This window comes from Trichosurus vulpecula, chromosome 6 (genome assembly GCF_011100635.1).
Source record: "Trichosurus vulpecula isolate mTriVul1 chromosome 6, mTriVul1.pri, whole genome shotgun sequence".
NCBI classification, from domain to species: Eukaryota; Metazoa; Chordata; class Mammalia; order Diprotodontia; family Phalangeridae; genus Trichosurus; species Trichosurus vulpecula.
In genome coordinates, this window is record NC_050578.1 from 238400174 (window position 1) to 238424825 (window position 24652).

Below are 24652 nucleotides of genomic sequence, written 5' to 3' on the forward strand. Positions count from 1 at the left end.
AAATTCTGCCTATCCATTACACACTAGACCAGATCCCCTACGCCTAGACATAACAGAGAAGTAGAAGACAGTGTAGACATTGTAGAAAGAAGGAAATACATATTGACAGAGCACCCAATATGCACCAGGCACTGTGCTAAGTACTTTATCTCATAGGATAATAACTTGTTTGACCCTCACAACGACCCTAGGAGGTAAACACTATTATTATACCCACTTTAGAGTTGGGGAAACTAGGGCAAACAGAGGTTAAGTGGCTTGCGCAGGATCGCACAACTAGTAAGCAGCTGAGGCTGGAAAAAGTACTGGATTTGGAGTCATGCGACTTGAGTTCAAATCCTTTGCTCTGTTGCTTACTACTTGGATGACCTTAGGCAAGTCACTTCACATTGGGCTTCAGTTTCTTCATCTGTAAAGTGAGAGGTCTAGACTAAATGCAAGCTGTCTTCTAACTTGAAATTCTATGTATAATCAACTAACCTATGTGTAATATACTCTGGAAAACAGCAAGAAGTTTTTTTTTAATTTACTATTTAATTGTTTTTAACATTCTTTTCCTTTTAAATTTTGAGTTCCTAATTCATTCTCTCTTTCTCTCTCTCCCTCGCTCCCTCCCCCACCCACTGAGGAGGCAAGCAAGCAACATGATATCAATTATGCTTGTGAAATCATGCAAAACATATTTCCATATTAACCATATTTCAAAAACAGCAAGAAAAATGAAGTGAGAAAATTATACTTCAATTTACACTCAGTCTATCATTTCTCTCTCTGGAGGCAAATAGCATTTTTTGTCATTGAGTCCTTTGAAATTGTCTTGGATCATCATATGGATCAACATAGCCAAGTCTTTCACCGTTGATTGTCATTACAACATTGTTGTTACTGGGAACAATGACATCCTAGTTCTTCTCACTTCACTTTGCATCAGTTGATATAGATCTTGCCATGTTGTTGTTGCTGTTTTTTTCTTGAAATGACCCCCCTTGTTACTTCTTATAGAATAATAGTACTCCATCACAATCATAACTTGTTCAGCCATTCCTCAATTGATGAGCTTCCTCTCAATTTCCAATTTTTTGCTAAGACACAATAAAAGCTGCTATAAATATTTTTGTACACATTAGTGCTTTTCCTATTTCTTTTATACAGACCTATTAGTGGCACTGGAGGGTCAAAGGGTATGCCTTTTGGGCATAGTTACAAACTGTTTTCCAGAATGGTTAGACCAGTTCACTACTCCACCAACATTGAATTAGTGGACCTATTTTCCCTCATCACCTCCAGTGTTTGTCATTTCTGATAGGTATAAGGTGGTACCTCAGAGTTGTTTTAATTAGCTTTTCTCTAATCAATAGTGATATGGAACATTTCTTCCTATAGCCATAAATATCTTTGATTTCTTCTTCTGAAAATTGCCTATTTATATCCTTTGACTTTATCAATTGGGGAATAGCAATTTTTATAAATTTGACATAGTACTGTACTGAGTACACATTTGAAAAATGAGACCATTATCAGAAAAAAAAACTTGCTATAAAATTTTTTTATTTACTTTATTGTCTATGGTACCCTGATTACCTTTTCATTAAGTTTATTTTTGCTTTTGCTTTGTCTGAGATCATGATTGCTACTGTTGCCTTTTTTTTTTAACTTCAGCTAAAACATATTAGATTATGTTCTGGCCCTTTATTTTAACTCTGCATCTGTTTCAAGTATGTTTCTTGTAAACAAAATATTTTTAGATTCTGGTTTCTAATCCATTCTGCTATCTGCTTTCATTTTATGGGTGAGCTAATACCATTCACATTCACAGTTTTGCTTTACTATCTCTGTATTTCCCTCCATCCTGTCTTCTTCATCTTCTCTCTTTATCCCGTCCTTCCTCAAAAGTCTATTTTGTTTCTAACCACTGACTCCCTTAATTCATCCTCTCTTTTAGCATCCTCCCCTTTCTCTTGTCCCTTTTCCTCTTATTTCCCTAGTGGGTAAGATATAGTTCTATACACAATTGAATTGTGTATATGTGTATATGTATACATATATATGTAATATATATACATATGTGTATTCTTCCCTGTTTGAACCAATTCCAATAAGAGTGAGGTTCAAGCATTGCCCATGTCTCCTCCCCCCATTTCTCCCTCCACTGTAAGAGCTCTTCCTTGTGTGCCTCCTTTTATGTGAAATAATTTTCCCAATTCTACCCCTCCCTTCTCTCAGTAGTTCCCTCTTTCTCATCCCTTCATTTTTTTTAAATCATTCCAACATTATCTACTCAGACCCATGCTCTCTGTCTATGTAAACTCATTTTAATTGCCCTGATAATGATAAAATTCTTAGGAAATACAAGTATCATCTTCCCATATAGGGATGGAAACAGCTTAACCCATTGAATCCCTTACAATTACTCTTTCATGTTTATCTTTTTAGGCTTCTCTTGAGTCTAATGTTTGAATGTTAGATTTTCTATTAAGCTCTGGTCTTTTCATCAGGAGTGCTTGAAAGTTCTCCATTTCATTAAAAAACTATTTTCCCCTGAAGGATTAAGTTTAGTTTTGCTAAGTAGGTTATTCTTGGTTGTAATCCTAGCTGCTTGACTTCCAGAATATCATATTCCAAGTCCTTTGGTCCTTCGATGTGGAAGGTGCTCAATCTTGTGTGATCCTGTGACTCCACAATAACTGAATTTGTTGCTTTCTGGCTGCTTGCAATGTTTTCTTGTTGACTTGGGAGCTCTGGAACTTAATATTCCTAGGAAGTTTCATTTGGGGATCTCTTTCAGGAGATGATCACTGAATTCTTTTCATTTCTGCTTTACCCTCTAAGATATCACAACAGTTGTCCTTGATAAATTTTTGAAATATGGTGTTTAGGCTGTTTCTCTGATCTAAGTTTTCAAGTAATCCAATAATTTTTAAATTATCTCTCCTCAATCGATTTTTACAGGTCAGTTGTTTTCCCAATGAAATATTTCACATTTTCTCGTATTTTGTCATACTTTTGACTTTGTTTTATTGTTTCTTGATATCTCATGGAGTCATTAGCTTCCACTTGCCCAATTCTAATTTTTACAGGATTATTTTCTTCAGTTAGCTTTTATGTCTCTTTTCCCATTTGGCCTATTCTTCTTTTTAAAGAGTTATTTTCTTCAATGATTTTTTGTGCCTCTTTTACCATGCTGTTAATTCTCTTTTGGTAACTTCCTTGCACTACTCTCATTTCTCTTTCCAAATTTTCCTCTACCACTCTTATCGCTTTCTTTAATCCTTCCAGGAATTCTTGCAGGTTTGTGTCCAATTAGCATTTTTCTTTGAGGCTTTGCTTTTATCTATTTTCACATTATTAGCTTCTTCTGCATTTGCGTCTTGGTTTTACCTACCACTGTAGGTTTTTATGGTCAAATTCTTCTTGTTTGTTTTTTGCTCATTTTCCAGCCTATTTCTTGACTTTGAACTTTATGTTAAAGTTGGGCTCTGCTCACCTGCAGGAGGGGAGGCACTGTCCCAAGCTTCAAGCTTTTTTCGTGCTGCTGTTTTCAGAGCTGCTTCTGGGTTCTGCCAGTTTTCAATGCTTCTGAGTTGGTGAGATCTGGGGATCTGTATGAGAGGTATGGTATTGGTCGGCACTGAAGTATTTACCCAGGAAGGGCCCCTGATCCCCTGCAATTAGAACTCCTCTTGGTCCTGGACCTGTGGCGAGGTCCCCTGCTCTTCTGCAGCTACAAGCTGTAAGGCTCCTCTTTGCCTTAGAACTGTGACCAGGGCCCCTGTTTCCTAGTGATTGTGATGTGGATACAAACAGTGCCCTAAGAGCTAAAATTAATAGCTGACTTTGTGGAGCTCCTAGTTTTCTTTCTAATCTGAAGGTGCCCTGGTGTCTCTTGTCTATCTTAAGCTACCATAAAACTTCCCTCTTATCCTGGACCACAAAATTCCTTGTCACCCCCTATCCAGGGTCATAAAATTTACCATCTCCCTTATCTTATGTCCTTATCTTGTGAGACTTATCCTATCCCTAAATCCCCAACCCCCATAAGACACCCTAAAATCATCCTACAGGCTATATAGCTTTTTGTCTATATAAGTCTGGTTCCTTCCCTACATCAGCACCTTTGTTTAGCTCCTTGCTAAATCTCAGGTCCATATGCTTTTGCATCAATAAAGCTCCCCTCGGCTACAGAGAAGGTCTAGGTGAATTCTTTCACATTTGATGAACCAGCTCTCCCAACTCTGACCTCATCTTTTTACCACCAGTGCTTCTATCCACCCTAGAACTATAAAGCAGAAATGTGTATGGGCAATAGAGTTGTCAATCAGCACCAGCTGCACACAGTGTCAGCAGAGGGTCCCTGGCAATCTCTTCCTGACCAGTTGTGTGACTCCCTGACCATCTCTGGGTTGAGAGCTCCTGAAGCTGCTGCTGCAATCAGTGTTGCCGCTACTGCTATGTTCATGCACTCTGGACGGACCTCCACCTAGTGCCACAGACTTCTCCTGATAACCTCCTAAGTTTTCTTAGGCTTTTCTTATCCTAAAATTTGATATGAGCGTTATTTAAAAGTTATTTGGAAGGGAAAGTTGAAATAGTTTAGCAAGATTTGCTGCCTCTAATCTGCCATGTTGGCTTTACCTTGGAACTTCAAAAGACTAAGATGTTTAAGATGGAATGTAAAGTTCCTTTCCTCTTCCAGATTCCAATTTAGCTACTCCCTATTGCTGCAGTGCTGTGTCTTCCCAATGAGAAGAATAGGCTCTGACCCAAAGCTTTCTATGGCTCATTCAGAATAGCAGTAGATTCTATTGGCCTTAGAACTTGCCATCTAGAGGAAAACCTTTGGGTTGTGTTCTGGCTCCTATTGTGATAGCCTTAGAGAGCAAAGGGTTTTGAACAAATCATCTATTACAACCCTCACAATTTAGAGGTGAGAAAACAGAGATCCATTCCTTTCAGTCTTGGTTTTTCAGCTTCAGCAAGAGATTCCCTGTACCCGGAACCAAGCTATTTAGAACACTTATTCAGTCATTTTTCAGACATGTCCAACTCTTCATGAATTGGGGAAACCCATTTGGGGTTTCCTTGGCAAAGATACCGGAGTAGTTTACCATTTCCTTCTCCAGCTCATTTTATAGATGAGGAAACTGAGGCAACCAGACTTAAGTGATTTGCCCAGGATCACACAGCGAGTGTCTGAGGCCAGATTTGAACTTAGGAAGATGAGTCTTCCTGACTCCAGGCCTTCCTGACTCTAGCTATTACACCACCTAGCTACAGGCTGTTAGGGTCCAGGGTCTCCCAGTTTCTCAATTCTAAAAACTTTTCCATTCCCTCACATAGATGAGAGCTAGAGCAGGGGATGTAGAGAAGGCACAAAGACAAAACTCATGCCAAGGGGCAAAGTCATTATCTTCTCCAGGTCTACCACACTCTTTTCTTTGCTGTATTCATGAGGCCAATGAAGCCTAAACCCATTTCAGGCATTCAGTTCCCTTGCATCAAGGACAAGTCAGGCTACGTGGCCACCAAGATTCCATCCAGCTCTTCAATTCTGTGATTCTGATCTAGATGTAGTAAGTTAGGAGTCTTTCTTCCTGCTTGTATTTATATTCCTAGAACTTATCACAGTGCCCAACAACTGATAAGTGCTTTATGAATGCAAATTGACTTGACCTGATGATGGGGAGTACAAACAGAAATATTCTATAAACAGTTGGGATTCAGAAATCAAGAAAAGTCAGTACTTCAAGTATAAATTTGAAATTTGGCTCATGACAAGTGATAGCTGAACCTGTAAGGGTAGATTGAGTCACCTAGAGATTTGACTGTGTCATTTCCCTGTTCAAGAAGCTTAAATGGTTCCCTGTTGCTTCTAGGATAAATCTTTCATCTGGCATTTAAAACCCTTGCAATCTTTCCAAGTTATTTCACATTATTCCTTACATACTACACAATATAAGTGAGTCTATTTTATTGTTCTCCAAATTCAGTATTCTGTCTTCCAGTTTCATTCCTTTGCACAGGCAGACCCAAACCACCCCTAAGCATGAAATGCTCTCCTTCACTCCTACCTCTTAGGATTCCTTGTCTTACCTCTAACACAAAGCTTTTTATATTCTCTCTCCCCATCATTAGCACTTCTCTATCCTTCTCCCCAGTAAAATCACTTCCTTCCTTCCTATGTTCTTTCTAGCTCTGGAACAATGTTCTTAAGATTCTCATCCCAGAGTTCTCCATTTTTCCTCATAAATATTCCATAGAGGAGACATCCAAAGTTCTAGGCAAGTTCCTCTTATTTTTAAATAAACCTGAGCAAAACCTAAGCACTAATGATTTTCCTGATGCCAGGATACTCAACTAGGGGCAAGGAGAGGGGGAGAGAAAAGAAGACTCTAAAAAAAAACAAAGAAGGGGATGAAGAGAAACTGACCATAGTTCATTGCTGATTAGTCCATCAATTACTTAAAAGATGCCATTAGAAATAATTCAGTAGAAAAGGAAAAGATTTTAAGTCAGAGGACCTGAATTCAAATGATGACTTTGAACAGTCTGGTTAATTTCTCTTGGGCTCAGTTTTTTTTCCAATTCATAAAATGAGGGATTTGGATTAGGTAAACTTTAAAATCCCTCCCGGCTCTAAATCCTGTGTTGTAAAGAGAATCAGATTCTTCCTAAAAAAAACAGGGGCTCTTAACCTTTTTGTGATGGGCTGGTGAAACATACCATGGACTCCTGTTCAAAATACTGCTTTTAAATGCACAAAATAAAATGAAAAAGATCACAAAGGAAACCAATCAATACTAAAATATAATTATTAATATTAAAAAAACAAGTTCATGAACCTTAAGAACCCCCATGATAGAATAAGCTCCCAACTCTTTCCTCAGATGTAAAATGAGAGGGTTGGACTGTATTCATTCATTTTTTTTTAGCAAATCTTAGTTTCTTCCACTATACAATGGAGTGTCTATTATAGACTCTGCATGGTCCCTTCAATTCTGATATTCTATAATCTGTTGTTTATTGAATCTCCATTTTCCCTTGGGAAGATGCACTGTCATTCAATATGGCACAGATACACACAAACACAGACACATTTCTGCAAGCAGGGGTATGCTGTTGAATATTTAACAACCAGTTTGGGTTGGGGAGCGGAAAATGTACACACAATACACTTTTAAATTTTATCTGCATTAAAAACATTTTGTCCAATCTACAAAATCAAGTCTTGGTTTGTAACATTTGCTGATTTCCAAGATTGAAAATTCTCACACTGAAAATTTAACAATCAGCTCTCCAGCTGGTTAGGTTCAAACTGGCTCCAGCACCCCATCTATAGATGTTCTTATACAGCATGACAACAGAAAGACTCCTAGGACTGGTGGCCTTTGAACTTTCTCTGGTTTTATGCAGGGAGTTACCAGGCTCCTTTCAAAGACGGAATAATTATCTCCCCTTCCCCAGAAGATCTGGAAAAATAAAGATCTCTCACAGGATGACGCTAGTCTATTATTCATTCCTAAATTGGGGATCATTTTAATATGACATAGATTACAAGTTTTTTTTTTAAAAAAAAAAGGTTACTATACTGATTCTGAGATCTTGAACACTTAGCCTCCCACTTAAAGTGGGTTTTAACTTTATAACAAGATGTGGATTAGAACTAGAAACCAAAGTGAATGATGTGGAATATCCTTCTTTAGTACGGCTGCTAATATCTGAATTGTTTGCCTTGGCAAAGTCTGGTTTCCTTTCTCTTCTATCTTCTCTGGAAGACACTAGTTTGCAATTCAAAGGGTCTTAAAAAAACACCAGTTTCACTTTCATCTTTCTACAGTGAATAACTGTACTGAATAATTCATACTTCAGCACTGTTCAATTAGAAGGAGCAGCCAGGCATCCACGCTTCCCATTATTTAACCTTTATTTTCAGTGATGTTGCCAACAAGAACCCACTTCATTGGTTTGAAGCCCAAGATGCAATCTTAATGTCCCAGGGCCAAGTTTTCATTCTACCCTCACTCTGGGCAGCTTCCACTGAGCTCCAAGGAAGCCTTTTCTCAGAAAAAAGAGGCTGGAGAAAGATCTGTCCCTGTTCTGATGAGAAGCATGTGTTCTTTCTTTTCCTTTCTCATTCCCATTTTTCAAATGGCATCCCCATTGATTTTACCAGGCCTTTTGCAATAAAATAGATAGATGGTAAATAAAGTAGAAATACTCAGAAATATTTCTGAGCAGATGTCAGGCACACAAGGAGCACAGAGGCTGAGGGTGTGTCCCATTGATATACTAACCAACTGCAAGTTGTTCTCTCATAATGGATATAACAAATAAATTTTATTTAGGTTCAACTGGTGGATCCATGTGTACACTGAGAAAGGCCAAGATTTGAGAGCTAAGTTCTTCCTCAGAAGTTCCCTAATAATCTATTTTTTATCTCTAATAACAATTCTGTACTCTACCTTGTAGTTACTTGGGCACATCTTACCTCCCCTACTCAGCAAAAAGAGCAAGAGACTCGGGGCCCAAAGATGCGAGTTTTGAGTTCGCTGCTCTGTCCTTTACTAGTTGGGAGTCTTTAGGAAAGTCACATTGTTAATCTGGGCCTCAGATTGTGCTACCCACTTCGTGGGGTTGCTGACTCATTGATTTATTAGGATGGCCTTTCCGTTATTAACATGAATGAATAATAATGTCAAAACCATGACATTTTACATTACCTTTCATTGATCCTCAGAATGTCAATATTGGGGCGCAAGTCTCCAGCTTCCTACTCTGGATTTTGAGGATGTTTTAACAAGTGATGAACATGCCTATAACTGGCTGTCCACTCTTAAGAAAATCGGCATAGTGAGGCTAACCGGAGCGGCTGCGCAACGAGGTGAAGTGGCGAAACTTGGCAAGAGGATTGGCTTCCTGTATCTCACGTTTTATGGGTGAGTCCCAGCTCAACCAACATACATAACATTTGGTCCACTCTGCCTTAGAGGTGAATCCTTTCACTGGAATTGTTTTAGCTGTCAATGCTAAGGCAGAAATTTCCATAACCGGCTGGAAGCTGGATAAGAGGAAAGCCAGTCAAAGAGGAAGCTTTGTAACCACTGGAAAAATTTTAAAAATTAGCTTAAAAGCCACAAGATGCCAAGAGCAATTAGTAGCTCATTCTTGAGTGTGGAAGAAGATCAAGTCTTTCCAGTCCTATTTCCAAATACTCAGATTTCACCAGCATTGATATTCTCTCTTCACAGAGACATAGTATAACTTAACGTGTGTGTACACACACATATATACACATATATGTATGTATATGCGCGCGCGCGTGTGTGTGTGTGTGTGTGTAATTTTGGGGAAGTAAACCAAATCCTACATATTCTGGGAAGAGGAAAAAAGCAAGCAGCCAACATTTATATAATGCCTTGAGGTTTGAAAAGTACTTTAGGTATTGTAGCTCACCTGATCCTCCAACAAGTCCAAGAGGCAGGTATTATTATGATGCCCATTTTACAGATGAGGCAACTAAAACTCAGACGTTAAATGACTTGCCAGGGTCACTCCCTCTTTCTGAGCCTCAGTTCATTCATCCATAGAATGAGGGAGTCAGCTTCAATGACTTCTAAGGTCCCTTTTGGCTTTAAATCTATGATCCAAAGTATCATAAGTGGGATTTGAACCCAAATCTTTCTGAGTCAAAAGGTCGCATATCTAGAGATGAAAGAGACCCTGGAAACCATTTAGTCCGATCTATGTATTGGACAAATGAGGAGCTGAAGCTCAAGAGGTGAATTGACTTACCTATTGCTGCATAGATAGTATCAGAGTAAGGACTGCAACTCGGGCCCCCAATTCCAAATTCAATTCCCTTTCCAAAGTCAACATTCCAACCACTTGACTATACCAACACTAATAGGAATAAGTGAGTTTTAAGTGAATGGAAACAATATATTTGTGCTCCATAGCAAATAATCAGAAATTTAATGCATTTCATTTTGAGTAAAGAGGCTGCTTAAAAGAAGGGCCCAAGAGTTCTTCAATAAGGAAGGATGACATCTCCAGAGAAAGAACTAATGGAGTCTGAATGTAGATCTAAACATGTTTTTTTTTAATTCTCTATTTTTCTTGGGATTTTTGGGGGGATCTGTGTTTTCTTTCACAACATGACTAATAGGGAAATGTGTTTTGCACATCTGCACATGTATAACCTATATCAAATGGCTTGCCTTCTCAATGAGGGGGGAGGAGAGGGAAGAGAATTTGGAACTCATAATTTTTTTAAAATGTAAAAAATTGTTTTTACATGCAGTTGCGGGGGGAGGGGGGTAAACTATTAAATAAATAATTGAGAAATAAAGAAGGGTGGCAAATAGCGCTTGGACATTGTAATCAGCACAGAGATACCTCATCCTGTTCCTTCCTGGGATGACACAGTTTAAATGTATTTATAGTCTTCCACATTCAACCTTTTATGAAGTTGTTGCCTTTAAATCTAGGATTATTTTTCTTTCAGTTACTTCCTATTATTTAATTTTTATACCTCACTCTCTTTCCAAAAGGGCTTGAGACGGCTCAATGGTACAAACATTCCTAACATCAGATGAGACAATTAAGTTCATAACAATTCAATTCAACGAACCTTTCTTAAGGTGCTTTTTTTAATTGTGGCTTCATAACGTTCCATTACATTCACATTACATAATTTGTTTTGCCATTCCCCAATAGCTGGATAGCTGGGCATCCCCCTTAGCTTCCAGTTTGGGACTACCGCAAAGAGTTGCGCAGATATATATATATATATGTGTATATATATATATATATATATGTGTGTGTGTGTGTGTGTGTGTATATATACACACATATACACATATATATACATATATACACATACATATATACATATATATGTACACATATATGTGTACACACATATATACATATATGTACATATATACACATATACGTATAAATACATATACATACACATATACATACAAATATATAGACACATATACATACACACATATTATATATAATGTGTATATATATTATATATACACACATACATATGGGTCTTTTTCTTTGATCTTTTAGAAATATAGGTCAACTAATAGTTTCACTAGACCAGAGGGTAGGCATAGTTTAGTGGCTTTTTAGTTTGTTATGCCTTTAAAAATAATTTTAAGGTGCTACTGTACAAATACTAGATCAAAATAACAGTAGCTCAGAGGCCAAAACACATGTCATTTTCAGCAGTTGTAGTTTCTCAGATGATGTCATCAAATTGTCAGCTCATTATCTGGACAACCAGATGAGACGGTCACTAAGACCCTATTTTAAGAAAGATGAATGTTTGCCCAGTAAGGGAGAAATAAGAGCAGAAAGAAAGTCTGTGCTTTCACATGAATCAGTCAGGAAGCATTTATTAATTGTCTAATGTGTACCAGGCACTGGGCTAAGCACTTGATGCATATGCATAGATGGTAGTGTCATCAATTGAGAGCTAGAATCTAGTACAACCCCCTGTTTTTACAAATGAGGAACATGACACCCAGAGCAATTAAGATCTGAAGCACCATGTTTGGGGTAGGGGGGACAGACTTGCACCTTTTTCTTTCCTTTGGAAGTGGTGTGGTTCAGTGGAAAGAATTTCACAGATCCTGGGTTCAGATCTCAACTCTACCATGTACAACCTGTACGAGTTTGCACTAGTCACTTAACTTCTCTTTTCCTCAGTTTCCTCATTTGTGAGAACAGTGTTGGGCTAGGTGAGCTCAGAGCATTCTTCTAGCTTTAAAGCTATGACCCTATGATTCCAGGGAATGTAACTGATTAAAAGCAATTAAATAACTGAGTTGAATAAATAGTCCAATAATAATAAAGGTGGGGTTGATGATGATGATGATAACGACAGATCCCTGGAGACATTTAGAACTAGGACGGGGAAGGGAGTGGGGGGAGAGAGGGAAAAGAAGAAATAATTTGCTATCTTTTTTTGTAGAATTAGATTAAAACAAGACCAGAGATTTCAGAAAGGAGACATGACTTAACCAGAAGTGGAATGTTCCTAGGACACGATGCTTCTTTATACCCAACCATCTTCAATGAATATTCCAAAATTTTGAATGATGCGTCCCAGAGTAAATTCCAAAGGAACCACATCCTCTGGCAGTTAATAGGAGAATTTCCTACTCTATAATCAGTCATCTAGTGGAAAAAAATCACTAGACCAGGAATTAAAAGGCCTCCTGAGTTCCAGCCCTGCAGCTCAGCCTGTCCCTTTGTTGCCAGGCTATTTAGAATCCATCATTTCACCTGCAGGCCTCATTTTTCTCATCTGTAAAAACGAGAGAGCTGGACTCGGTGATTTCCAAGGTCCCTTCTTCCAACTCTTAAATTCTTATGTCTCGATCTTTTCCCAGACTTCTTCCTCACAAAACAAAACTGTTCTTCAGGGATATTATACTTTATTTTTAAATGAATTTTTGATGCATTTTGGTTCGCTATTACAAATCCTTCCCAATACCCAAACCACTTTTCGAAGTACATTCTCCAAGAAAACGACTTGATTTTTTTTGTTAACAGAAAAGATAAATGGGTCCTTGAACTTTGGCAGTACAGTAATAAAGATGACTATATAACTGATGAGAAGTTGCCTCTCCATGTTGACTTTTAATTTATATTGTTTCAGCCACTATACATGTTGTCCTTTTAGCTCTTGTTTTCTTTACTCTCTAAATTCTTCGTATTTGTCATTCCTTACAATCCAGTAATTTTCCATCACATTCACAAGTCATAATTTGTTCAGCCATTCCCCAACTGTTAAACACAGATTTTGTTCTACCAGCAATGAAATAGTATGTCTTCTTCCTTCAGCCAATCCACTGTGGCTTTTTCCATCCTGATAGGTATGAAGTAATAATTCGAGGTTGTTTTAATGAACCTATCTCTGGTTATAAGAGATGTGAAACATTTTAGAGTAGTTAATGATAGTTTATATTTAGGGTCATGTTTATTTAGGATCATAATAAAAATAAGGTAGTAATAAGAAGTGCTGGAAGAGACTTCATAGACTATATAATCTGACTCTCATTTTTCAGATAAGGAAACTGAGGCAGTAAAGTAACTTCATAACTGGAAAAGTTTATCTGACATCACGCTCTCAGGAAGGGTATGATAATTTTTAACATTTAAAACTTTTACATTAAATATTCTAGACCAATTACAAAGCCACTGTAATGATAGGAGCTGAGATGCCTTAGCAGCACCTTGGAAGAAACAACATAACAAATAAATCTCAGATTTAAAATACACAGAAAGTTTTGCACAAATTGAATGTGGCAAGAAACAAATCAGAAACTGGGCAATAATCTCATTAATAAGAACACTGGAGATAGCCAAGGAGTATATGGAATACAAACCCCATCAACAGTTGTTACAAACAAAGAGCAAACATTAGTTGTTTCATAACGAGGCTATTCATCTTCTGACAAATAAAATATGCCATCACTTAAAGAGGAAGTTCCCTTAACTCATATGTGCCTACAGATCCCAAAGAAATGGATAGGAAGTTTTCTTCTACCAAGAATGCTATATGCCATGACATACAGCATAAAGAAGATAATACGTGCCTCTTTTTAGATGCTTCCCTCTCAAGGACATAGCATGATGGATGATGGAGTACCTTGTCGTAAGAGTGAAGGGCTGTTTCTCCATTCCATTGTAGGTGGTGGAGAGGGCATAGTGCTGGGCAAGAAGTCAGGAAGACCTGAGGTCAAATCCAGCCTCAGAAACTCACTGGCAGGGCAGCCAGGTGGCGCAGTGAGTAGAGCACTGGCCCTGGAGTTTAAATCTGGCCCCAGACACTTGACATACTTACTAGCTGTGTGACCTTGGGACACTTAACCCCAATTGCCTTGCCTACCCCCCTCCAAAAAAAAAAAGAAAATCAGAATTGGGCAAGGGGAAGCCAGCAAAGTTATAAGAAATCGAGAAATAATAAAACAAAATATAAAGAATGAAAAAATAGAAGAGAATATGAAACATCTCATAAGCAAAACAACTGATCTGGAGAATAGATCAGGAAGAGAAAACACAAGAATAATTGGACTACCTAAAAAAGCTATGATCAAAAAAAAAAGAAAAGAAACTCAACTATGTGACTCTGGACAAATCATTTAACCTGTTTTTCTGTTTTCTCAGTTGTAAAATGCAGATGATAGAACTTTCCTCCCAGGGTCATTGCAAAGCTCAAATGGAATATTTGTACAAAGTACTTAGCATAGTGTTTGGCACATGGAGGCACTATTTTTATTATTACTATTGTTATCATTATTATTATTATTCATCTCTCATTAATAATATTATCATTATTCACTTTCAAGACCCCTTTTAAGAACTTTGATTTAGGTACCACTGTAGTCAAGGGTTAACATGAAGAAGATTGGTAGCGGTAAGCTAACGCAACTTGACTGGGTTCAAAAGATCAGAGGTTTAGGGTTGGAAGGGACCATAGAAGTGATCTACTCCGATTCTCTCATGTTGTAGATGAGGAAACTGATCAAAGACATGGAGCCCCAATCCATTCACCTCTTGGACTTTTTCCAGTCACCCCTGCACTAGCTACATCTGTCCTTCCCTATCTTGACCCCTCAGTGAACTAGTTCAACTCTACTCTGAACTTTTCTTAAGTCCCTTGCCCCCTTATCCTATTAAAGATCTTGCCCTACCAAGCCTCAGCCTTGTATTTCTCCATTCATCCACTACCTGAAGACCCACTTACAAACCAGAGAATCAATAAACTGTGCTGACTGGATTCACTACAAATTTATGTTACATAATCTCAATCAAGCCCTTGATGTGGCAAAGCAATCCATTTTCATCTCTCTAATCAACTCACTCTCCCACTCACCATAGCAGATTTTCCAAACCTTTTCATCTGCCTTCAAACTTCCTAAGAAAGTTTCCCCCTGTCCTGTTCACTGAAAAAAACAAGGCCATTTGCCAAGAGTTCCTTCTTTTCCCTCAGTACTCAGATGCCTCCTGCCACCATCTCTCATTCATCACCAATCTCATATAAGGAAGTGACCCTTCCACTCCAGAGAGAGGATGGGGGACGCACAAGCACCAACAGATAGAATGACCAATGTGTCCATCAGACATAGCCTCTGACATTCAAAGTGGTTATATAAGCGCCTGTTTATCATTATCTGGCTCCCTTCTCACCTCTACCTTTTAAAATCCCTAGTTTCCTTCTAAGATCATTTCAAGCTCTATCTCCTTACGTAAGACTTTTCCTAACCACTCCAGCTGCTAGTGCCCTCCCATACACACACACACACACACACACACACACACACACACACACACGCACACAAATCACCTTGCATTTATTGTGCCTGTGTATTTTTTAAATTATGAACATATAGCCATGTTGTTTTCCCAAATAAAACGTAAGGTTCTTGAAGGCAGAGACTCTTCAGTTTTTTTTCTTTTATCTTTAGAGCTACCACAGTGCCCGGAACATAGTGGACACTTAATAAATGCTCGTTGATTTCTCAATTGTTTAACAGAGTATGACACCACCTATCCAGTCTAACTACTTCTGGTGTGGGTCTTCATCTCTCAGAACCAGAAACAATATTGAGACCCAGTTGGCAGCAGGCCAACTATTAAATAAATAATTGAGAAATAAAGAAGGGTGGCAAATAGCGCTTGGACATTGTAATCAGCACAGAGATACCTCATCCTGTTCCTTCCTGTATCCTCAATGTCCGTTGTCCAATGGAAAGTTTCTTACTGTATCAACGCATCTTATAGCTAGATCAATTGAGCACGGGGCTCCCAGACCGAACTGTCAGTGCCTTTCTGGCAGAGACAGCAGAGATTCTATCTCTCTATATCCCTTTTTCAATCTCAGAACCTTTGTTTAAAAAAATCGAGTCTTTTTGAGCAACACAGAGAAACTCCTCCTTTGCCTGAAAACCTTTATATACCAAAAAGAGGTGGGAAATAGTTTCAACTTTGCGTTCTTTCAGATGAGAGTGCAGAAGTTAAGATGTATTTCCCTCCTAAAACACTTACTATGTAGCTGAACACATGCTACCTCAGCAAATGGGGAACTGGTTAGATAGCAAGTGCATTATGTAGATGATAACAAAAATGTGTTTCTATGAAATATTGATTTGCATTGCTAGAGAGAAGGGAGGATGAAAGAAGAATTTGTACTGCCTCAGTAATTGAATTTGGTCCCAGTCCAATACAACCCAACATGGCTCCTATTTACCTTTCCAGAGTTGTTTCAAGAGTACAACCAAGTCCCACTGGCCTGCTAGCTGTTCCCAGTACATAAAGTTCCATTTCTTTCCATGCTTATTCACGTGGCATTCTTGGAGTGCATTTCCTTCCTCACCTTTGCCTCAGCATCAATAGCCAGCTGAAAGCATAACTCAGGTGCCATCTCTCACCCAAGGTCTTCCCTGATATAGCCCAACTCCAGTTATTAGTGTTAGCTCTCCCTGGGAATTAATTTGCATAAATATGTTTATGTGTATAATGTGTATGTTTGTGTCAATATGTATATATACGGACATAGACATACATGCATATGTACATATATTTGGTATCTCCCATATATGATACAAGCTTCTTGATGAAGGGGGCTTTTTGTCTCTCAAACACCATCCCCTAGCACTATGTTTGGATCCAGTAGGTGCTAAGTGTTTGGAAAACTGAAAAGGAAAAATATTTATTAAGAGCCCACTAAATGTATGACACAGTGCCATGCACAGGAATATAATGACAGAGAATAAAAGACAATACATTTACTGTGTCTTTGGCACGTAAGACTCTGTGCAAGGCATCAGTCCTATGAAGTTATTTATTAAACAAAAATCTAAGAAAAACTAAGAAAGATCGGGGCAGCTAGGTGGCACAACAGACAGAGCACCAGTCCTGCAGTCAGGAGGACCTGAATTCAAATCCAGCCTCAGACACTTGATACTTACTAGCTGTGTGACTGTAGGCAAGTCACTTAACCCCCAATTACCTCAAAAAAATTAAAAGTTATAGCAAAAGAGTAATTGGATCTTTTTTATGTATTCTTTGCAGCTCTAGTAGAGAGCCCTCTATCCAGCAGCACTCTACACATACCTATTGATTATTTGAGCACCACCATCTTATGAAGTGAGAAATGACAGCTATTCACATTTACTAGATATGTAACTTTGGACAAGTCCTTTGATCTTTGCCTCAGTTTCCTTAACTGCGAAATGGAAATAATAATACCACCTACCTCACAGGGTTGTTGTGAGAATCAATCAGGATAATATTTGTAAAAGCCTGGCGTAGAGTAACTGGCATATAAATGTTTATTTCCTAATCCCTCGCCCTTATTTAGTGCTTTAAGGTTGGCAAAGCACTTTACATGTTATTTCCTTTGATCTTCACAACAATACCCAGAGATAGGTGATGTGATTGTACATTGTACAAATGAGGAAACTGTCCGGGATTACATAACTAGTGAGTTTCTGAAACAGGATCTGAATCTAGGTTTTCTAGATTCCAAGTCCAGCACCCTATCAGCCATAGGAAGAGAAGTTACTATCAAGAAGGCTAAAGTATATGTAATCCATCAAACAGAAAAGCCACAAGTGGAAATAAAAGGAAGGGAATCTGAGTCTGAGTATGGTCCTACCACTAGTTCTTTGCTGGGAAGCAATTGGTGTTACCTTGCCACATAATTTTCCCTATCCCTATGACCCATAGAGAACTCAGCTAACATTTAAGCTTGGGAGTTCCTTTACTATCTTGGCCAAATACTCTCAGGTCCTTGTATAGAATTCTAACATGCTACTGCCCTAACCTTGTTATCATGGATTTCTTTTCCATAAGTCCCATCCACTGATAAAGTGAAAGCAAAATGTGTCCTTAAAATCCTGTTGGGATCTTTGTCAAAGAAAGCATGCCAGACTGGTTAAGAATTAATAGCAATAGCCTCTATGGGCGGGGGGTAGGGGAAGGTAGATCTATATAGTCTTTCCAACATTCAACGTATTCCTGCAAGCATTTCTGAGAGCTGCCTGCAAGCCAGCCCAGTGGCATTTCACACATTTGGTAATGTTATGGATCCAGGTTTCTGTCTGAGCAAATATGATTATTTCTTGGCATCTTGCCCACTGGAAGCACACAAGTGACTCTGAGTATTACCACGGAGGTGCAGGTTTTAGCCAAACAGGACAAAAAAATGGCTACTGGTTTGTGGTATATAACATTCCCTATTGACTTTGAAAGAGGCACCAACTTAGAAATCCAGAGAACAGAATAGACTATTAGGAGAAGAGCTAACAGTCATATATCACTTTAAGGTTTGTGAAACCTGCATTATCTACAACAACCCTGTGAAGTAGATGCTATTATTGTCACCGTTTTACAGATAAAGAAACTGAAATAATAAAAAAGAAAGAAATTGAGATGCAGAGAGGCTACATGATCTGTGTAGGGTCATACAGTGAGTGTCTTAGACAGGATTTGAACTCACATCTTCTTGACCTCATGTCTAGTATTCAATCCATTACACCACCTACCTGCTTAGGTAATAGAGAAAGAAAAGGATAAGTTTGCTCATTTATTGTGGCTCCTAACCAAAACTTAAAAAAACATTGCAGCCTGTCCTCAATAATAATGACTTCTCTCCTACAAATCAGTTTGACTTGCAAGGAAAACAGAAAAGACCTCTTTAAATTTTGAAGCTTGGTGGAAAAGCCCCTTTTCATATCTACGTTGGGGTATTTAAAAGCCTACTTGAGAAAAATTTGTTATTATAGTAAATTGGGGGAAATATTTTGAAAAAATATATACCCCAAGGAATGGCAGTTTTCCTCATTCAAGTCAAGCTAAGTTCTTTCAGGCTGTTGTGAGTCCCAGTTTAGGTTATCAGCCAATAGCTCTTCCCTTGGGGTCCCTTTGTAGCATTAGGTTTCTCTGTAATTAACATGGATGCCAAGAAAACCATTTGAGTATGAGGTCACCTCATAAATGAAAGGAAAAATAATTTGTGAGTCTCACGCCCTTCCAGAAATCATTTGTGGAAATTCATGAGAGACCCTGATCAAAACAATCCTTCTGCACCACAGTTGTCTGGACTTCATTGCCTTTCCTTCTTAGATTCAGTTAACTGGCTTCTGCCCCAACTCCAGTGCAGTCAGATGGCATGGCCCTTGTTTTTGACATGGCTTTCCCTTTTCCCCCTGATAATGGATTCATCATCAGATTCATCTTCTGCCAGAAGACTTACTCTTGGGTTCAAAGAATCAAACTAAGTGGCTGGTGTAGGAAATGGCCTTGTGCTGTTCTCCAACACTCAAGGGAAGTATAAAGTACAAATGTAGCAGGTATGGACTTTTTATAGGATAAAAATTATTTGACACCAAAAGCCTTATTTAGGCTCCTCTGTTTTCAATCTTTAAAAAAATGCCCAGGAGTCACTGTTTGTTCTACTCAGCTAAAATACGCCCAGTAGACCATAAGAATTATTCAACATAGGTCATTGCCCCCCCCCATTGGAAATTACCTCTTCTTTAATTGACTTGATAGCATTTGTTACTCCTCCCATGCCTTTTGCGCGTTTATTTAGGCCTATTTGAAGATACATTCTAGATCTCCCACTAGATTATAAATTCCCTAAGTGTGAAAACTGAGTCTCATTTACGTTTTCATCACCCAAGTGCCTAGCAAGATGAAATGTCCATAGTAGGTGGCTTATCACTTGATAAATAAAGCAATGAATTCATACTTCTCACCAATGATTTCATTTTTTTAGTGTTTGACCTCATTAGTTATTCTGATATTAACTAGCTGATTGAGGCACCAAATCTGGGGCCATCTCCAGTCATCCTGATCCATATCTGGCCACTGGACCCAGATGGCTCCAGAGGAGAAAGTGAGGATGGTGACTTTGCACAGCTCTCCCTCGCTTAAATCCAACTCACTTGCAAGTCAAGGCATCATCTTCCTGAAGTCATGGTCCTCTTTGGAGAACAAACAACAATTGGTTGAGGCCGTTATTTGAATGAAAAGTCCTTGAATGAAAAGACTAGGCAATTTTGGTTTTGCCTAGTAGGTGTTTTACAAAATGCTTCACTAAATCTGTAGAATCAAGATCATAGGAACGTACAAACAGAACTCAAAGGGATCTCAGCAAACATCTAGCTCAGCTTCCTCATTTCACAGATAAGAAACCTGAGTCTGAGAGAGTTTAAGTAACTTGTGCCTGGTCACAGTGATAGTAAGCATCAGAAGGAGGATTTGAAACCAGGTTCTCCAAAGACCCCAAAGCCATCATACTAATTGAACTGAATTTTTATTATTAAAATGGTTCTTTAGTTTTCATAGGTTTGGTCAAGATCTGTGGTTTCACTGGGAGAGGTAACTCTCAGGGCGTAAACTTCCTCCGCCAATGGAGCCCTTCACATCAGCATCTTCTCTGCAATCTTTCATATCAGAGAGATGCCTGGGGCATTCACAAATTAAGGAACTTACTCAGAGTCACGTGTCTATTTTTAGCTTTTTTCATATTGAGAGTGAAACAAGACTTTTTTTAACTTAAGGAAGGAATGTCAGATAAAAATGGAAGGTTATCCTTTGTTTTGTTCATAATTTGTCTTAAGATATCCATGCACCCAAAAAAGTTATCAAAATGCGTTTTCATCCATGTAATATAGCTTTCATAGACCCTCATTTTTTAAGGGTGAACTAGAAAACTGATATTTTTTAAACATACAAATGCTGAAGTCACTCTATAAATTATTATTAACGTTAAATAAATTTGGCAAATATTTAGTGCCTTGAAAGCAGATCATTGTGGTTGTTCAGTCATATTTCAGTTGTCTCTAATTCTCCATGACCCCATTTGGGTTTTCTTGGCACATATACTGGAGTGGTTTGCCATTTCCTTCTCTAGCTGAGAACAGGTGTGTGCTGGTATATGTTTAACAACCAGCTCTCAAAAAAAGATATACCGTACGTACTTGTAAGTTTAATCTTCACTGTTAGCATTCCCCCAACACTTTCTTAAGTTTAAACAACAAAAAAGCAATACACCAGGCCCTGATTTGTAGCTTGCCCATTTCTGGTCGTTAACGATCAACTCTTATGAGTAGGTTTGAGCCACCTTCAGCATATCCCTGCTTGCGAGGCAATTAACTGTGGAAAAAGTCAAGATTTTGAATCAAAAGACTTAGATCCAGAACTAGACCTCTCATGTATTAGTTGTGAGACCTTGGGCAAGTATAAACCTCACTTTTCCTGTGTAAAATAAGGGAATAGAATGCCTTCCATAGAGTCAGTTCAACATAGTTTAATTAAAGAAGCATTTTTAAATGCCACTTTGTGCCAGGCACTGAGGTTACAAAAGCAAAAATAAACTAGCCCTTCTTTCAAGAAGCTTATATTCTACTGGGGGTGATGGTGATGCAGTGAACCAATAAATAGATAAGCAGACACAAAATATATAGAAGATAAGTACAAATTAATTTGGTTTTAGTGGTAGAGGGCCCTAACCATTGGGGGGACCAGAGGTGGCAGTCGAGATCAACCTTGACATGAACTAAGAGGTCTCAGACAACGGAGTGTCCAGTCCTGAGGATCAGCCTATACAAAAGATGCTAAGGACTAGAATGCTGTGTACAGGGAAATGACAAATGGGCCTATACCATATTGGTCCTCTACTTTTACCCTCTTTTCTCAGATTTTCCTGAAATATATAAATATACATGTGTACATGTGTATGTATACTATATGTGTATGTATGTATAGTGTATGTGTAGGTATACATGTGTATATACAGATACATGTGTACTACATGCATATATACTATGTGCATATTGCACCACATGTGTGTATACATAGATTTCATGCATTTATCCATATATGAACCTGCATGCATATGTGCAAATGTGTATATGTGTGTTTACACATGTGTATGTGTATATGCATGTATGTATATGCATGTATGGCAATGTGGGTGTATGTGTTCTGTGAAAGTCAAGGTTGAATAGTACATAAATTAATTGCATTTTATTCCCGCTGTTTTCTTGAAGATTTAATATTTGTAAAAAAAAAAAAAGAGAGAGAGAGAGAGAGAGAGAATAATAGGTGTAGAAAACAAAGCCATCTCCCTGGAATGGCTGAGTTCCACCTAGGAGAAAGATGATGTCACAAGATCCTTTCCAGAACTGTTCTGTAACCATTACCAAAATGTTGTGACCAGAACTGATCAGTCCCATATTCAGGTCTGTATTGGTTCAATCTTTCAGTCTAAGCTGCCTAAGTTAACATAGGAGTGTGAGAGATATTTACTCATCACCTGCCAGTTAGCTAGAAAGAATACTGGCAAAGCCTAGGTCACAGCACAGGTTTGATCCCCATGAGATCCAGTTAACTTCAAAAAGAGAAAATGCTGCTTTTTGGAAACAGATGGAGCCCTGAACTCTAGCCAGCTGTCTCCCAAATGATTCCCCTTCATCAGGAAAGGGGCCAGGTGAAAAAGTGGGCAGGAGAGGATCAAGGCAAAACCATCAGCACTTGGGGGCAGGGGGTGAAAATCAATTCAATTCGAAACACATGTCCCAGGGACAAGTCGGGAGTATTGTCTTCACAGACACCACATTCCTCCTCTTGGTGAAATGAGATTTTTTTTTGCTCCTTTTAAAATTTCCTAAATCTTGATTATGCGTGGAGTGTCTATGTTGACAATAGTGTAGATCTGAATTCTGTATTACCTATGGAGTGCATCCAATTACATGAATGCCATAAAGAACAGATTTGGGGGGCTCCGGTTGCTACGATATAATGGATTGTTTGATTCAGACTTGAAATGTATTGCAGTAAGTTAAAAATATCTCTGCTCCTTTCACGCAGTCAGCTTTTCAATTCATGACCCTACGCTGTCTGTTTCATCTTAAATTTAGGTGAGAAAAACAGAGAAATAAAGAAATTCATTCTTAGTCACCAGGACAGGGAAGAAATTGTACTTACTCAATATGGAAGATATTCTCAGCTGATGAAAGAGGGTTTGACTTTGCTATATTTTTAAAAAAAGACAGTTTTATAATTTACATGCTTTAAAAAGTATTTTTAAAAATCCCTTAACATAGTACTATCTCTGCTCAAGCATAAATTCTTCCCCTACTCCTCCAAGAATTTAAGGAGGCAAGCAATATTTATTGACTATAAGATAATATGTTATATTATAGCATATAATATATATTAATATAATAAAACATATAACATAATAAAATGGAATACAACACAATTTAATATGATATAGTGCATAATATAAATAATAAATTTTAAATACTATATAATATTATATAATATGTTTGTGTGATATATGATAATCCTTACCTTCAAGGAAATTACAATTTAGTGGGGAAGTAGGTCATATACACATAGTAGGAACTTCATATGAGCTCCTTGAAAGTAGAGCTTGTTTCATTCTTTGTACTTGAATCCTCAGTGCCTAGCACAGTGACCTGCACATAGTAGGTGCTTGTTAAGCAGGTGCTTCACAAATCCCCATTGTTGGACTGTTATATTTATTTTTTAAAAATGATAACTACAAATATGAATGAAAAAATGGTTCAGTCAGAAAGTGCTGCTCCAGTTCAGATGTAGCAGGGAATGTTGTAATGCTCAAAGAAGGTCCTTTTAAGGTCAGCTAGGTAGGTGGTGCAGTGGATAAAGCACTGGGCCTAGAGTCAGGAGGATCTGAGGCCAAAGCCAGCCTCAAACTCTCACTAGCTATGTGACCCTGGGCAAGTCAGTTAACCTTGTTTGCCTCAGTTTCTTCATCTGTAAAATGAACTGGAGAAGGAAATGGAAAAGCACTCTAGTATCTTTGCCAAGAAAACCCCAAATGGGGTCACAAAGAGTCAGACATAAGTGAAAAATGACCGGACAACAACAACAGGATGTGATTGGGGTCTTTGGAGAATGAGTAAGTTTTTGAACAGGCAGAGTAGATGGGAAAGGGAAATCCAGGCATAAAGAATCTTGCTTTGGACTTAATTTACTAAGACAGAATTTAATAGTGTTAAATGTAGGGTTTTACACTTGAGTTAAAAACAAAAACAAAAGGGTACAACAAAATACAACGTAGAGTGGACGTGGTTGAAAGATAATTTATCTAATGAGGATCTTGGGGTATTAGTGGACTTCAAGCTAAGTATGCATCATCCATGTGATATGTGTAGCAGTCCAAGAAAAATAGAGAAAAGCTCTAGTGTCAAGGGATCTGTATGGTGTCCTGTATTCTGCCATAGTCAGCCCATCGAGACTCAGCTTGGGGTGCCACATTTTAGGGAGGATAGTGATCAGCTGGAAAGAACCCAGAGGAGGATCACTTAGATGGTAAAGGAGTGGAGATGATGCCTTATGAAGAGCGGCTAAAGGGAATAGAAATGTTTAGCCTGAAAAAAAGTAGTCTAAGCAAAAACATGGCAGTTGTCTTTAGCTACAGGAAAAGCTGTCATATAGAAAAGAGATTCTACTCATTGTGCTCATCTCCCTTGTCCACATGTCTCTAGCGCTTTGCACAGAGAATATGTGCTCATTGGAGAGGATTGGAGGCCAGTTAAAAAACCACTGAGATTTCAGGCATGGAGTT

General features: G+C 38.3%; 1 protein-coding gene across 1 annotated transcript in view; it reads left to right on the forward strand.

The window, feature by feature from the left end:
- The window catches only part of BBOX1 (gamma-butyrobetaine hydroxylase 1), a 66683-nt gene that overhangs the window by 22791 nt on the left and 19240 nt on the right, over positions 1-24652 (forward strand). The window contains exon 3 of the mRNA XM_036763673.1: positions 8735-8933. Coding sequence (XP_036619568.1) covers positions 8735-8933 — 199 coding nt within the window. The remainder of the gene's footprint in view (positions 1-8734; positions 8934-24652) is intronic.